We start from the raw sequence: 16,264 nt of genomic DNA, 5'->3' as shown, positions 1-16,264 counted from the left end.
CCCCAATACATTACACCACCATCAAACCCCTAATACATTACACTGCCATCAAACCCCCCAATACATTACACCACCATACAAAAAAACCCCAAATACATTACACCACAATCAAACCCTTTAATTCATTACACCACTATCAAACCACCCCAAAACATTACACCACCATCAACCCCCAACAAAACATTACACCACCATCAACCCCCCCCCAAAACATTACACCACCATCAAACCACCCCCAATAAATTACTCCACCATCAAACCACCCCAATAAATTACTCCACCATCAAATCCCCCAGTACATTACACCACCACCAAACTCCCAATACTTTACACCACCATCAAACCACCCTAAATAAATTACACCACCATCAAACCCCCAATACATTACTCCACCATCAAACCACCCCAATAAATTACTCCACCATCAAATCCCCCAAAACATTACACCTTCATCAAACCACCCCAATAAATTACTCCACCATCAAATCCCCCAAAACATTACACCTTCATCAAACCACGCCAATAAATTACTCCACCATCAAATCCCCTAATGCATTACACCACCATTAAACCCCCCCAATACATTATACCACCATTAAACCCCCCAATACATTACACCACCATTAAACCCCCCCAATACATTACACCACCATTAAACCCTTAATACATTACACCACCATCAACCCCCCAAAACATTACACCACCATTAAACCACCCCCAATAAATTACACCAACATCAAACCACCCCCAAAACATTACACCACCATCAACCCCCCCCAAAACATTACACCACCATCAAATCACCCCCAATAAATTACTCCACCATCAAACCACCCCAATAAATTACTCCACCATCCCTCAAAACATTACACAACCATCAATCCCCCGAAATATTACACCACCATCAACCCTACCAAAACCTTACACCACAATCAAACCACCCTCAATAAATTACTCCACTATCAAACCCTAAAAAAACATTTCACCACCATCAACCCCCCCAAAACCTTACTGCACCATCAAACCACCCTCAATAAATTACTCCACCATCAAACCCCCAATACATTACACCACCATCAAACGCCCAATACATTACATCGCCATCAGACCCCCCAATACATTACACCACCATCATACCCCCAATACATTACACCACCATCAAACCCCCCAATACATTACACCATTATCAAACCCTACAATACATTACACCGCCATCAAACTCCCCAATACATTACACCACCATCAAAACTCACCCACCAATACATCACTTTTAAAACATTAAACAAATATTTTTTTCCAGATAAGTAGGTGTGTGTTTTCATGTGTGTGTGTGTGTGTGTGTGTGTGTGTGTGTGTGTGTGTGTGTGTGTGTGTGTGTGTGTGTGTAGAAAGCTGATGGTAAAATGATTATTATAAACATACACTCCCATGATGGCCTCAGGTATTCTGAGAATCAAAATCACTTGAGCACTTGTGTATAAATGTGTGTGTAAAGTGCATGCTGAGGAAAGAAAGTGAGAGATGCCACACAACACAGGTGAGGCAGTAACTATTATTTATAGATTAATTGTCAATAACAGCAGCTCTGACAGTAGTGCAGGTTTATATTAAATTAAATATAAACAGCCAAACATTAGCCAGTTTAAAACTACTGTCCTAATTTTTTTTCTTTCACAAATCTTTATTTAATGGCTTTTCTTCCATTGTTCCTCCTGCTTTCCAGTTCTATTTATCAAACTCTCTATTTTTTAAATGATGACTGGTGTAATGATCATAACACATTTGAAAATGCTAATTTTTACATGACAGCCTACAATCAGTAATTCACGAAATTTGATTTAGTAATAGAAATAAAATCTGAGCTTGTTTATTAACACAGACTTTTTGATCCTGACTGTACCAGATGATGACGTCTCAGACTTCCCTTGGTGTGTTTTCCTCCTGTTCTCTGATTAGGAGTGACAGCTCTGTACCATGACCATGTCTGTGTCTCCTTCATTAGGAGGTAAAGATCTTGGACTCAGAAGTACTTCTTTGGTCGGCAAAACTTCATCCTTCTCCATCATGAGCGAGATGTAAGATACGGTTTCTTTCTGGTCCCTGTTAAATCCGATAATTTCCATCTCAGTAACTAACCTTTATTCACACAATAAAGCTATATGACAAATTGTTTTAGAAGTGTTATTAGAACCATTTGAGGAAAAGTCTAGCTTCGTTTTGAAATATGAAGCACGCTCTACTTCTATCTTAAAGGAGTCTCTGAAGAACAGTTTGAAGAACAGTGGTTATTATAGTTTCTCGTTTGAGGAATCTACTTCCTCTCAATATTTATTCTTGTTGTTTCTGATAAATGAAAGGTGTTGATATGTTTAAGGAGACAGAAAAAGAAGCGCCTTCATGCTGAAAGTGTTTACATTAAATATTATTAGCCCTCATCGCACCACCAAAACATAAACCTTACCGCAAAACCTTACTCCACCATCAAACCACCCCCAATACATTACACCGCCATCAAACCCCCCAGTACATTACACCACCATTAAACCCCCAATACATTACACCGCCATCAAACCCCCCAATACACTACACCACCATCAAACCCCCAATAGATTACACCACCATCAAACCCCCAATACATCACACCACCATCAAACCCCCCAATACATTACACCACCATCAAACCCCCCAATACATTACACCGCCATCAAACCCCCCAATACATTACACCACCATCAAACCCCCAATACATTACACCGCCATCAAACCCCCCAATACATTACACCACCATCAAACCCCCCAATACATCACACCACCATCAAACCCCCCAATACATTACACCACCATCAAACCCCCCAATACATTACACCGCCATCAAACCCCCCAATACATTACACCACCATCAAACCCCCAATACATTATACCACCATTAAACCCCCTAATACAATACACCACCATCAAACCACCCTCAATAATTACTCCACTATCAAACCCTCCAATACATTACACCACCATCAAATGAGCCTCAATAAATTACTCCACCATCAAACCCCCAATACATTACACCACAATCAAATGACCCTCAAAACATTACACCACCATCAAACCATCCTCAATAAATATTCCACCATCAAACCACCCCAATTAATTACCCCACCATCAAATCCCCCAAAACATTACACCTCCATCAACCCCCCCAATAAATTACTCCACCATCAAACCACCCCAATAAATTACTCCACCATCAAATCCCTTTAAAACATTACAGGACCATTAACCCCCCAAAATAATACACCACCATCAACCCTCCCAAAACCTTACACCACCATCAAACCACCCTCAATAAATTACTCCACCATCAAACCCCCAAAACATTACACCACCATCAACTCCCTAAAACCTTACACCACCATGAAACCACCCTCAGTAAATTACTTCACCATCAAACCCCTCAATACATTACACCGCCTTCAAACCCCCCAATACATAAAACCACAATGAAACCACCCTCAATAAATTACTTCACCATTAAACCCCCCAATACATTACACCGCTATCAAATCCTCTAATACATTACACTGCCATCAAACCCCCCTCAATAAATTACTCCACCATCAAACCTCCCACACCAATACATCACTTTTAAAACATTAAACTAATATTTTTTCCAGTTAAATAGGTGTGTGTGTTTGTGTGTGCATCTAATAAGCTGATGGTAAAATGACGATTATAAACATACACTCCCATGATGGCCTCAGGTATTCTGAGTTCTATTTATCAAACACTCTATTTTCAAACATTACACCACCATCAAAAAGCCCCAATAAATTACTCCACCATCAAACCACCCCTAAAACATAACACCACCATCAAACAACCCCCAATAAATTACTCCACCATCAAACTACCCCTAAAACATTACACCACCATCAAATCACCCCCAGTAAATTACTCCACCATCAAACCACCCCTAAAACATTACACCACCACAAACCACCCCCAATAAATTACTCCACCATCAACCCCCCCCCAAAACATTACACCACCATCAAACCACCCCCAATAAATTACTCCACCATCAACCCCCCCACAAAACATTACACCACCATCAAACCACCCCCAATAAATTACTCCACCATCACCCCCCCCCAAACATTACACCACCATCAAACCACCCCCAATATATTACACTGCCATCAAATCCTTTAATACATTACACCACCATCAAACCAGCCAATACAATACACCACCATCAAACCACCCTCAATAAATTACTCCACTATCAAACCACCGCCAAAACATTAAACCACTATCAAACCAGCCCCAATAAATTACTCCACCATCAACCCCCCCCCAAAACATTACACCACCATCAAACCAACCCCAATAAATTACTCCACCATCAACCCCCCCCAAACATTACACCACCATCAAACCACCCCCAATATATTACACTGCCATCAAATCCTCTAATACATTACACCACCATCAAACCAGCCAATACATTACACCGCCATCAAACCACCCTCAATAAATTACTCCACCATCAAACCCCCCAATACATTACGCCACCACCAAACCTCCCCCACCAATACATCACTTTTAAAACATTAATCTAATATTTTTTTCCAGATAAGTAGGTGTGTGTTTTCGTGTGTGTGTGTGTGTGTGTGTGTGTGTGTGTGTGTGTGTGTGTGTGTGTGTGTGTGTGTGTGTGTGTAGAAAGCTGATGGTAAAATGACGATTATAAACAAACACTCCCTGATGGCCTCAGGTATTCTGAGAATCAAAATCTCGTGAGCACTTGTGTATAAATGTGTGTGTAAAGTGCATGCTGAGGAAAGAAAGGGAGAGACGCCACACAACACAGGTGAGGCAGTAACTATTATTTATAGATTCATTGTCAATAACAGCAGCTTTGACAGTAGTGCAGGTTTATATTAAATTAAATATAAACAGCCAAACATTAGCCAGTTTAAAACTACTGTCCTAATTTTTTTTCTTGCTCAAATCTTTATTTAATGGCTTTTCTTCCAATGTTCCTCCTGCTTTCCAGTTCTATTTATCAAACTCTCTATTTTTAAATTATGACTGGTGTAATGATCATAACACATTTGAAAATGCTCATTTTTACATGACAGTCTACAAACAGTAATTCACGAAATTTGATTTGGTAATAGAAATAAAATCTGAGCTTGTTTATTAACACAGACTTTTTGATCCTGACTGTACCAGATGATGACGTCTCAGACTTCCCTTGGTGTGTTTTCCTCCTGTTCTCTGATTAGGAGTGACAGCTCTGTACCATTACCATGTCCGTGTCTCCTTCATTAGGAGGTAAAGATCTTGGACTCAGAAGTACTTCTTTGGTCGGCAAAACTTCATCCTTCTCCATCATGAGCGAGATGTAAGATACAGTTTCTTTCTGGTCCCTGTTAAATCCGATAATTTTCATCTCAGTAACTAACCTTTATTCACACAATAAAGCTATATGACAAATTGTTTTAAAAGTGTTATTAGAACCATTTGAGGAAAAGTCTAGCTTCGTTTTGAAATATGAAGCACGCTCTACTTCTATCTTAAAGGAGTCTCTGAAGAACAGTTTGAAGAACAGTGGTTATTATAGTTTCTCGTTTGAGGAATCTACTTCCTCTCAATATTCATTCTTGTTGTTTCTGATAAATGAAAGGTGTTGATATGTTTAAGGAGACAGAAAAAGAAGCGCCTTCATGCTGAAAGTGTTTACATTAAATATTATTAGCCCTCATCGCACCGCCAAAACATAAACAGCACAGCCAACCGAAACAGCAGATTCCCACAACTGCACCCAGTTACACATAAATACAGTTTTTCTCAGTTGCTTTGGAGCAAAAGGTGTAAAAAAAAGGAAGACTGGGTAATTATTTGTTATTTCTGTTTTTCAGAAAAAACTTCACCGTGTCCTGTCTGGATTTGGAGACCTTCCTCTTGGCGAGGGTGAAACTGCGCCAGGAGGGATTTCTGGATTCCAACATGAAAGCCAGTTTGGATTTTGCTATTCAGACTCTGGAGAAGTTTCCCATCTCTAAACGCCGTGATGTCTCTCTCACGCTTGAAGGTGATCGTCAGCTTGTTCGCTTCACTGCTGGGAACCCCGTCCTTCTGTATATGGTGCGTTCTGGTCAGAAAGGTCCAGAGCTCCATCAGAAAGTTCCGGTCGGGCCTCGTCTCATTCCCTCGTGCCTGAGCGAGTCTCACTTTGCCGGGCACTGCTGCAGAGACGAGCTGGAGAGCTGCATGAATCAAGCTAGGCGAGTTTTAAGTGCAGAAATCGAGTCTAACCCATCGTGTCAGAGTGAGCTGGAGCTGAGGATTGTATGCGGTGAGCTTCGGATGACTTACGCCACCCAGCATCCCCAGCGTAGCCTTTTTGTCCAACCTCACCGTCGAGTTTTCTTCGGCAAATTACTGAAACTGGAGAAGCTCCTGGAGACCAAAACGCATTTGGAGAGAAGCGGTGAGATGAAGGAAGGTCTGCTGGCATGTTTTCAGCACCTGCTGATCAACTATAGTCAGTTTCAGGAGGAAAACATCCGTGTCGTCATTCAGAGCGATGGAGAGCTGATGGAGCTGGTCTGTGGCCGCAACGAATACCACAGCACACAGCACTACATCTTCACCGATGGACAGAATCGAGCTTACAGCCACAGGGTTCAGGACATGGAGCTGTGGGAGTATGAATAAAGGGAATATCACCTAGGGATAGCTAGCAAGCTAGTTATCAATATTTTTGCCCCCTTCCTGATTTCTTATTGTTTTGCATGTTTGTCACACTTTAATGTTTCAGCTCATCAAACTGATTTAAATATAAGTAAAAGATAACACAACATGCAGTTATCAAATGAAGGTTTTTATTATTGTAAAACTACATCGCTCTGTGTGAAAACGTTTTTGCCCCCTAAACCTAATAACTGGTTGGGCCACCCTTAGCAGCAACAACTGCAATCAAGCGTTTGCGAAAATTTGCAACGAGTCTGTTACAGCGCTGTGGAGGAATTTTGGTTCACTCATCTATGCAGAATTGTTGTAATTCAGTTACATTGGAGGGTTTTCGAGCATGAACCGCCTTTTTAAGGTTACGCCACAGCATCTCAATAGGATTCAGGTCAGGACTTTGACTAGGCCACTCCTTTCCTCAAGTCTTCATTTTGTTTTTCTTCAGACATTCAGAGGTGGACTTGCTGGTGTGTTTTGGATCATTGTCCTGCTGCAGAACTCAAGTCCACTTCAGCTTGAGGTCACTAACAGATGGCCGGAAATTCTCCTTCAGGATTTTTTGGAAAACAGCAGAATTCATGGTTCCATTTATTACATCCATTACTTTTATGCCAGACACACCTTCCAAAAAGTTCAACTTTTGTCTCGTCAGTCCACAGAGTATTTTCCCAAAAGTCTTGGGGATCATCAAGATGTTTTCTGGCAAAACTGGGATGAGCCTTTATGTTCTTTTTGCTCAGCAGCGGTTTTCATCTTGGAACTCTGCCATGGAGACCATTTTTGCCCAGTCTCTTTCTTATGGTAGAGTCATGAACACTGATCTGACTGAGGCAAGTGAGGCTTGCAGTTCTTTGGATGTTGTTGTTGGGTTTTTTGTGACCTCTTGGATGAGATGCAGTTGTGCTCTTGGGGTAATTTTGGTCGGTCAGCCACTCCTGGGAAGGTTCTCCACTATTCTATGTTTTTGCCATTTGTGAATAATTGGCTCTCACTGTGGTTTGCTGGAGTCCCAAAGCTTTAAAAATGGCTTTATAACCTTTTCCACACTGATAGATATCAATTGCTTTCTTTTTTATTCTGAATTTCTTTGGATCTCGGCATGATGTCTAGCTTTTGAATCTTTTGATCTACTTCACTTTGTCAGGCAGGTCCCATTTTAAAGATTTCATGATTGCAAACAGGTGTGGCAGTAATCAGGCCTGGGTGTGGTGAGAGATATTGAACTCAGGTGTGATAAAGCAGTTTTAACAGGGGGCGAACACTTTTTCACACAGAGCCATCCAGTTTTGGATTTTGTTTTCCCTCAATAATAAAAACCTTTAAAAACTTAAAAAATCAGGCAAATCACACCACTGTATATATAACAGTGCAGAGTACAGAACAAAACAACATAGGACAAAAGAAAAGAAAAGAGGAGAAAAGGAGAAAAGGGCGATGGGTTATGAAAGGAGAGGAGAAGATAGGTAAGGAAAGGAAGGGAAAGGAAAGGAAAGGAAAGGGAAGGAGAGAAGAGGAGAATCAAGGGGAGGAGAAGAGATAGAAGGGGACGAGAGGAAAGGAGATAAGAGTAAAGGGTGGGAGAGGAGAAGAAAGGGGAGGAGAGGAGAAGAGAGGAAAGGAAAGGAGATTAGATGAAAGGGGAGGAGATGAAATAATAGAAGAGAAAAGGAGAGAAAAGGAGGAGAAGAAAGAAAAGTGAGGAGATGAGAGGAGAGGAAAGGGGAGATCAAAGGAGAGGAAAGGAGAGCAGAGGAAAGGAGAGGAGATACAATTTTAGGAGAGGAAATTAGAGGGGAGAAGAGGAGAAGAAAATGAAGGAGAGGAGAAGAGAGGGGTGAGTAGAACAGAGAAAAGGAGATGAAAGGAGAGGAAAATATAGGAGATGAAAGGAGAGGAGAATAGGGGGGAGGAGAGGAAAGGAGAGAAGAGGGATAGAGAATAGAAGAGGAGAGAGCGTTGGTATTTTTCATGTTTCTGTGCCTTTAAAAAGCTCGAGTGGTTCTGCTTCTGGAGAAATGAAACTGAAACTTTTGAAACAGGAAGAGAGACCACCCCTGATCTATACTGCTGAGTGTTTATAGACTTCCAGATTTCTGACCTACGTGTGCACTCGGTGTTCGTGTACATTGGGTACAGTTTTGTGTCAGCTGAAGGAAGTGTGTCTTCTCTCTCACACGATGTCTGGAGACTCAGAGTAAGGTGTTTTTTTTCCCAAAATAAGGTGTTGTTCATGCTATGTTTTTTATTGTGTAATGGCTTCAAATGTTTCAACCTTCAGTAGTCATACAGTTTAAAAGTCACTGTAAAAACATTGTTTCTTCTCTTTATTTTCTCAAAACAACTAAAAAGCCGAACACTGTGATTTTTCTAGCACGTTTCATATCCATCCTGACACAGAAGGAATCCTGTCAGTGAAACACCAGCTGAAGAAGGTGGCGTGCAAGGATGAAGTCCTCCTCTCCAACTTGGATTTTTCAGAGCGTGTCTTAAGACACAACCCTCTCAACAAAATCATAACCCTTCAGGTTAAAGGTCAATGGCAGTGCCTGACAATCGGCAAGGTCGACAGCGTGATTTATACCGTGTCATCTGAGGACGATCAAACTCGCATCGACTGCTGCGTCTACTGCGATGACGACATGATTAAGGACAGCGATATAAAGGAGCTCCATTTCAGTGTGCATTTGTGCCAGGACCAGACCAAATCCTGTTTTACAGCAGCCAAAGACGCCATTAGGGTCAAACATCAGGCCTTAAAAATCAAATGCAACAGGTTTTCCATTACCTACACCATTAAGGCCATACCTGACAGGATCGTAACCATCGAAACAAAGTGTAATTTGAAACTAAATTACGTGACGGCTGAAGCTCTGCTCAAAGCCAAGTGCTGGATGGAGAACGAGAAACCGAATTGTCACGAGTTGATCAATTGCCTCGATTATCTGGTTGAGATTTACCTCACTGCAGCTGCACCTATTTCATTTAACTGCAGGTTCATTTTGCAGGGAAATAAAGAAATGGCTGAAATTACTACACCCACACCTGGATATAATCAATCTATGAAACAGTACATTGTGAAGTGTGGGAAGGATTCCAAAGTCTCCATTTATCCGCCTTTTGCCTGAACTCTAGATGACTTTAGACACTTTTAAAATGTAAGTTTTTACATTCCAAACACTTAGCTTTAAATGTACACTGTACACGTTGTGACCAAACGTTTGCGGACACTCAACCATAAGATTGGTACGTACTTTTTGAATATCCCTTCCCACTAGATTTTTAAATGTATTTGTAGAGATTTTTGGAGATTCATTCAACCACAAATGTGTTAGTAAACTCAGGTAGTGATATAGGTGAGGTGAGGAGGCCTGAGTTGCAGTCAGCATTCAGATTCATCCCAAAGGTGTTCAATAGGGGTTTGAGCTCTATAGCAGGCCACTCAAGATCTTCCACTCTAACCCATATCTTCATGGAGCTGGAACAGGTTTGGGTCTCATAGTTCCTAGAACAATGTAATGCCACAGCATCCAAAGAAATACTAGAGAATTGGCTGCCTCTAATTTGGCGTTTAGAGTTTGGAGAAGAATCACATATGGTTGGAAATTGTACAGGTGTCCCAATACGTTTGGCCATATAGTTCATTTCTTCTTTTTTTTCCCCCAAAATCATCTATTGCTGTTAGAAAACAAATGCTTTTATCACTTATTATATGCTATAAAAGCTTTGAATAAAATCAGAATTTCCTTTCCAAAAGTTGTATAAATGTTTGCATTACCTCAGTGATTGGTGTAAATATCTAAATGTTGAAATGATGGTGAAAATAACTAATAAAATATATTCTAAATGCAGAAGATTTAGGACTTTAGAAAAAAAGTTTAATCACTGTAAATAAAATGTTTTTAATACTAGAAAAATAAAGATTAGAAATAAATTAAAAACGCAATCATCTTCTTCTTACGGCTTCTCCCATTAGGGGTCGCCACAGCCGATCATCCGTCTCCATACCCCTGTCCCCTCTATCTGGCTCTTTTAAACCAGCTACCTGCAGTTCTTTCATCACCACATCCATAAACCTCCTCCTTTGTCCTCCTCTTCTCCTCCTTCCTGGTAGCTCCATCCTTAGCATTCTCCTACCAACATACCCCTATGTCCCTCCTCTGCACATGTCCAAACCATCTCAATCGTGCCTCCCTCACCTTGTCTCCAAAACGTCCTACATGCACCGTCACCTCTAATAAACTAATTTCTAATCCTGTCCATCCTCATCACTCCCAACGAAAACATCAACATCTTCAGCTCTGCTACCTCCAGCTCCACCTCCACCTCCTGCTTTTACTCAATGCCACTGTCTCTAAAACATACATCATCACAGGTCTCACCACAGTCCTATAAACTTTCCCTTTCACTCTCGCAGATACTCTTCTATCACAAATCACTCCTGCCACTCTTCTCCACCCACTCCCCCCTGCCTGCACTCTTTTCTCCACTTCTTTAAAACACACTTCATCACTTTGCACTGTTGATCCCAGGCACCTGAACTCCTCCACCTTCTCCACCTCTTCTCCCTGCAACCGCATCACTCCACTGCCCTCCCTCTCATTCACACAATCATGTACTCTGTCTTACTCATACTGACTTTCATTCCTCTTCTCTCCACAAACACACAATGCAACTCCTTTTGACCTTCTCTATACTTATCAATCAACATTCTCAAAGCAAATAATGCATCTCTGCTGCTCTTTCCCATAACTTCATGGTGTGACTGATCAACTTAATTCCCCTGTAGTTACTGCAGGTCTGCACATCTCCCTTATTCTTAAAGATCAGTACCAGCACACTCCTTCTCCATTCCTCAGGCATCCTCTTACCTTCCAGAATCTTGTTAAACAATCTGGTTAAAAACTCCACTGCCATCTCTCCTAAACATCACCATGCTTCTACCGATATGTCATCTGGTCCAACTGACTTTCCACACTTCCTCCCTACTAATCCTATCCACTTACTGCTTCACCATCTCCACACCATCCAACCTTCTCTCTCTCCCATTTATCTTGTTCATCAGCTGCTCAAAATACTTTCTCCATCTTTTCAACACACTCTCCTCACTAGTCAACACATTTCCATCTCCATCCTTTATTGCTCTAACTTGCAGCACATCCTACCCAGCTCGGTCCCTCTGCCTGGCCAATCGGTACAAATCCTTTTCTCCTTCCTTAGTGTCCAACATCTCATACAGCCCCTTATATGCCTTTTCCTTGGCTTTCGCCACACCTGCCTACTTTTCTCATTTCTCTGTCGATCCCAATTCTGTTTTGCCAACCTCTTTCTCCTTATGCTCTCCTGCACTTCCTCATTCCACCACTATGTCTGTTTGTCTTCCTTTCTCTTTCCAGATGTCACACCAAGTACCTTTCTAGCTTTCTCCCTTATCACTTCTGCAGTAGTTGCCCAATCATCCAGCACCTCTTCACCACCACCACCGAGCCCCTGTCTGACCTCTTCACTGAATCTCACACTACAGTCTTCCTCCTTCAGTTTTCACCATCTTATTCTTCTTTCAGTCCTCATACTCCTCCTCTTCTTCTTCTTCACCTCCAAAACCATCCTACAGACCACCATCCGATGCTGTCTAGCTACACTGTCCCCTACCAACACCTTACAGTCTCCAATCTAGTTCAAGTTGCATCTCTTACATAGAACAAAGTCCATCTGTGTGCACCTTCCTCCACTCTTATATGTCACCCTATGTTCCTCCTTCTTCTTAAAATAAGTGTTCACCATTGCCATTTTCATCCTTTCAGCAAAATCTACCACCATCTGCCCTTCTGCATTCCTTTACTTAAGGCCATACCTTCCCATCACCTGCTCATCACCTCCGTTCCCTTCACCTACATGCCCATTCAAGTTTGCCCCAATCACCATTCATTCATTCCTAGGTTCACCTTCTACCACTTCATCTAACTTACGCCAGAATTTTTCCTTCTTCTCCATCTCATAACCCACTTGTGGAGCATAAGCACTGATGACATTCATCATCATCCCTTGAACTTACAGCTTCACGTTCATCATCCTATCAAAAACTACACTCTTACTGTACTCTTCCTTCAGAATCACCCCTACACCATTTCTCTTTCCATCCACACCATGAAAGAACAGTTTAAACCCCCCTCCAATATTCCTGGCCTTACTCCCTTTCCACTTGGTCTCCTGAACACACAACATATCTACATTTCCCCTCTCCATCATATCAGCTACCTCTCTCCCTTTACCAGTCATAGTACCAACATTTGAAGTGCCACCCCTAACCTCCACTCTTTTCTCCTACACTTTTCCTTTCCCTGCTGTCTCTGTAGACGTCTTCCTCCTCTCCTTCTCCTTCTTTGGCCAACAGTAGCCCAATTTTCACTGGTACCCTGTTGGCTAACAATACCTGTGGTGGTCATTGGTTTTATTCTACAATCAGGACGAAATATGAGCCCCACTGCTCAAACCAACACATTCTGCATGTTATGACATCACAGATTTAGGATGTGTGTTTTAAGGCTAACCTTAGATAACTTTCTTTCTTCTCTCCTCATCCACCAATCCATCAAGGTTCATCTGAACTCCAAGCTTCTCGAGTCCTTTTTGCCCTGTTAAAGTTCAGAGCTCATTTTTTAATATGACCTGTAAAGAGAATAGAAGCTTCTTCTACTTCCTTGTAAAGTTTTATTGAGGTTTAGCAGTAATACATTGGGTTTTTATTTATTTTTTACAAAAGAGGATGAAGCCATTTCACACTTCTACATTCAGATTCTGGGAATGCAGAGCTGTGCTCACGGAGCGCCCTCTCGTGGTCACGAGAGGTGTTTTGCAGATCCGCCTGGTTAATCGTTCAACTGCCCTGACTCTCTACCTGATCTTCAGAAAGAGAAACTCTATCTCTCTCACATGCACACACATATCAATCTGATAGTATCAGAAGTTTAACATCTATCTATCTATCTATCTATCTATCTATCTATCTATCTATCTATCTATCTATCTATCTATCTATCTATCTATCTATCTATCTATCTATCTGTGTGTGTGTGTGTGTGTGTGTGTGTGTGTGTGTGTGTGTGTACAGTGCACACACAAACCATATAATAAAACCCCTTAAGGTGCTGTAAGTTTCACCATTAGTGACAAAAGGCCAGTTTCCATGGCGACCAGGAGCCACTAAAGATGAATGTTGATGGATGAAAGTGAGAGAGGTGTGTGTGTGTGTGTGTGTGTGTGAAGGACATTAATGTGTATTAGTGTTGACAGTGTCATAACGCTCGTCTGCTCTGCACTCAAACAAAGAGCAGTAGATAAGGAAACAATGCAGAAACAAAAACACAACAAATTTCATTTGAACTCTTTAGAAAAAATAAAAAAATTAAAATTTCATGATACCTGATTCATTTTTCCCCATGGAGAATTTGCATAAACGTGTTCCAGGTGAATAAAACCTGTTATTTTTTTTTTTTTACCTGACAAAGAAAAACGTCGGATAAAAATATTTTTAACCTGTAAGCAGTCAAATGCATGGATTTATTTTTATTGTATTTTACATTACACTGAAAAAAACAACAAAACTGACATAAGTTGTGAAAAAAAATGCAGAAAAAAAGAAAATTTTTTTTTTTTTTTTAACTATACAAAGAGATAAAATATAGAAATGTGTTTCTAATAAAATTAATACAAATACAACACGTGTGACCAGGACTCTGAGGGAGGAAAAATTATTTAGCATTTATTTTTAATAATATTTTATCACATTCATTATTTCTAAGCCTGGACATATTAAAAAAAAAATTATATTATTTAGTGCCATTTCTGACAGCTGTACTGAGCACCGCAGGCTTTTATATCCTCCTTAAATATTTTTCTTTTAAAGAACAAATCTTATTGTTCAAGTGAGAAATAAAATCTAAAGCTAAATGATTCCAGGTAATTTTCCTCCTCACTGGCTGAGAGTTTAGGCATTTTCTCTTATTCTTTATTTAATTTTCAATGAATCATCAATATAATTTCAGGTTTTAGTCTAAATGGAAATAAATTAATCTGTGAAACTCGGAATTCTTTTGCTAAAACCAGTGGATAACCAGCTAGTTCTTTCCTATAGGAGTAGATGAGGTGCTTTGTGTTCACCAAGAAAGTACCAAGCGAGTGAATAGCTAGCTTACTGTATATAATGCAACCTGACAGTGCTAATTTAACTAGCTAGCTAGCACCAGTTCGCTAAGTAGCGGGCAGCAGTCTGCATGTTTCTAGCTACAATTGCTAACTGTTTGTTTCTAAGCTAGCTAATAATCAAACTAGCACAACGATTTTTCAGGACTGTACTCTTTTCTTGCTTGCTAAGAACTTATCTCTTGCATTGTATTTAGCTAGATGTCTAGCTTCAGCTGCTCGTTTTTAATAGCAGATTTGCTAATTTATAATAGCTAACTACCAAGCTAGTTAGGTGTTTATCTTTTTTCTTTCTTTAATGGCAACCTGTCAGTGTAGTGCTAGATTGCTGTATCTTATATTCCTGACTTGTTTAAACACATCCTTAATGACTAATAATTCATTGGATTCTGGGAAACCGCTCTGACTGCTGTGGTATACAAACTGTTCATCCAGATTTCAGGCAAAAGCTAGCGTTATGCTTAGCGTGTCTGTAGACTGAGATGCTAGTTTGCAAAGCATATTTAACTAGCCTGCAGTATCTGTAACATAGACTTGGTGTATACATACATACTCTTTTTTTTTTTTTGCGCTGAGTTGCAGATTTCAAAAAGTAGCTAGCTATTCAATGTTAGCTGTTGACAGAATCACAGAAACACATCAAATCGAAATTTGAAGAAAATGAGTGAAGAAAATCCACGTACAAACACAGAGAAGAACTTTATATACATTTAAAAATGCAGACATAAGGCACCGTTAGCGAGTTCCTCAAAGAAACTGTAAAATTTTTACGTCCTTCAGAATGAACCATGCCCTGGATAAATGAAAAATTTGAAGACGTCGTTAGAAACGTCACGTTCTGCACCGCACATTTATTAAACGTTAAAAATATTCCCTTTAACGTTCTGTTTGGCTCAGTTTTTAAACATTGTCTATGACAGAGCCAGCGGACCTCATGTCCTGCGTTACATACGAACAAATTCATTCGTAAAATCATGTATGGAGTTGTTATTTGTACCCCATGTGTCCTCGGATTTGCTATTTCCTCCCGAGCTGAGGCAAAACTAGCGCCACCTGCTGTCCTGTTTCCACGGCGACCAGAGTTTCTCCTTCTGTCTCTCTCTCCCTAAGTCTCTCTCTCGCCTTAAACGATGCTTTGCACAGGTCCAAACCAGGACACAAAGAATCAAACTCTTCCTCTCCGTCACTTTCTACCTCTTCTTCATCCTCCTCTTCAAAAAGACACTCCAGTCTCTCCGTTATAGCAGATGATGATGATGATGATGCTGATGATGAAGGCTGAATGTCCCTCTCATAAACACACACAGGAAGT

General features: G+C 40.6%; 4 protein-coding genes and 1 long non-coding RNA gene across 9 annotated transcripts in view; 3 read left to right on the top strand and 2 right to left on the bottom strand.

Annotated features, from left to right (window-relative positions):
- The window catches only part of LOC310725156, a 278,325-nt gene that overhangs the window by 49,275 nt on the left and 212,786 nt on the right, over positions 1-16,264 (top strand). The gene's annotated exons all lie outside the window — the stretch shown is intronic.
- utp25 (UTP25 small subunit processor component) overlaps positions 1-16,264 on the bottom strand; it is an 86,713-nt gene that overhangs the window by 7,121 nt on the left and 63,328 nt on the right. The window lies entirely within an intron of this gene.
- On the top strand, positions 1,431-6,864 carry LOC310725147 (uncharacterized protein). Of its 4 annotated transcripts, XM_083539812.1 has the most exons (4): positions 1,431-1,537; positions 1,957-2,075; positions 5,286-5,404; positions 5,922-6,864. In XM_083539812.1, the coding sequence occupies exons 3-4, from the start codon at positions 5,310-5,312 to the stop codon at positions 6,718-6,720; spliced, it is 894 nt and encodes a 297-aa protein (XP_083395938.1). In that variant the 5' UTR covers positions 1,431-1,537; positions 1,957-2,075; positions 5,286-5,309; the 3' UTR covers positions 6,721-6,864. The 4 variants fall into 4 exon arrangements, with proteins under 4 accessions (XP_083395938.1, XP_083395937.1, XP_083395940.1 ...); XM_083539811.1 differs by lacking the exons at positions 1,431-1,537; positions 1,957-2,075 and adding an exon at positions 4,742-4,867; XM_083539814.1 differs by lacking the exons at positions 1,431-1,537; positions 1,957-2,075 and adding an exon at positions 4,774-4,867 and having other exon boundaries at positions 5,332-5,404.
- Positions 6,904-10,601, top strand: LOC310725150 (uncharacterized protein). Of its 2 annotated transcripts, XM_083539818.1 has the most exons (3): positions 6,904-7,070; positions 8,584-8,947; positions 9,125-10,601. In XM_083539818.1, the coding sequence occupies exons 2-3, from the start codon at positions 8,931-8,933 to the stop codon at positions 9,876-9,878; spliced, it is 771 nt and encodes a 256-aa protein (XP_083395944.1). In that variant the 5' UTR covers positions 6,904-7,070; positions 8,584-8,930; the 3' UTR covers positions 9,879-10,601. The 2 variants fall into 2 exon arrangements, with proteins under 2 accessions (XP_083395944.1, XP_083395943.1); XM_083539817.1 differs by having other exon boundaries at positions 6,904-8,947.
- Positions 14,303-16,264, bottom strand: part of sertad4 (SERTA domain containing 4) — a 13,321-nt gene continuing 11,359 nt past the window's right edge. The window contains exon 5 of the mRNA XM_083539809.1: positions 14,303-16,264. This exon is cut by the window's right edge and continues 335 nt beyond it. Coding sequence (XP_083395935.1) covers positions 15,970-16,264 — 295 coding nt within the window. The 3' untranslated portion in view covers positions 14,303-15,969.

This window comes from Silurus aristotelis (genome assembly GCF_946808225.1).
Source record: "Silurus aristotelis genome assembly, chromosome: 4".
Lineage (NCBI taxonomy): Eukaryota > Metazoa > Chordata > Actinopteri > Siluriformes > Siluridae > Silurus > Silurus aristotelis.
Note: the sequence above shows the minus strand (reverse complement) of the source record. Positions and strands in the feature narration are given on the sequence as shown.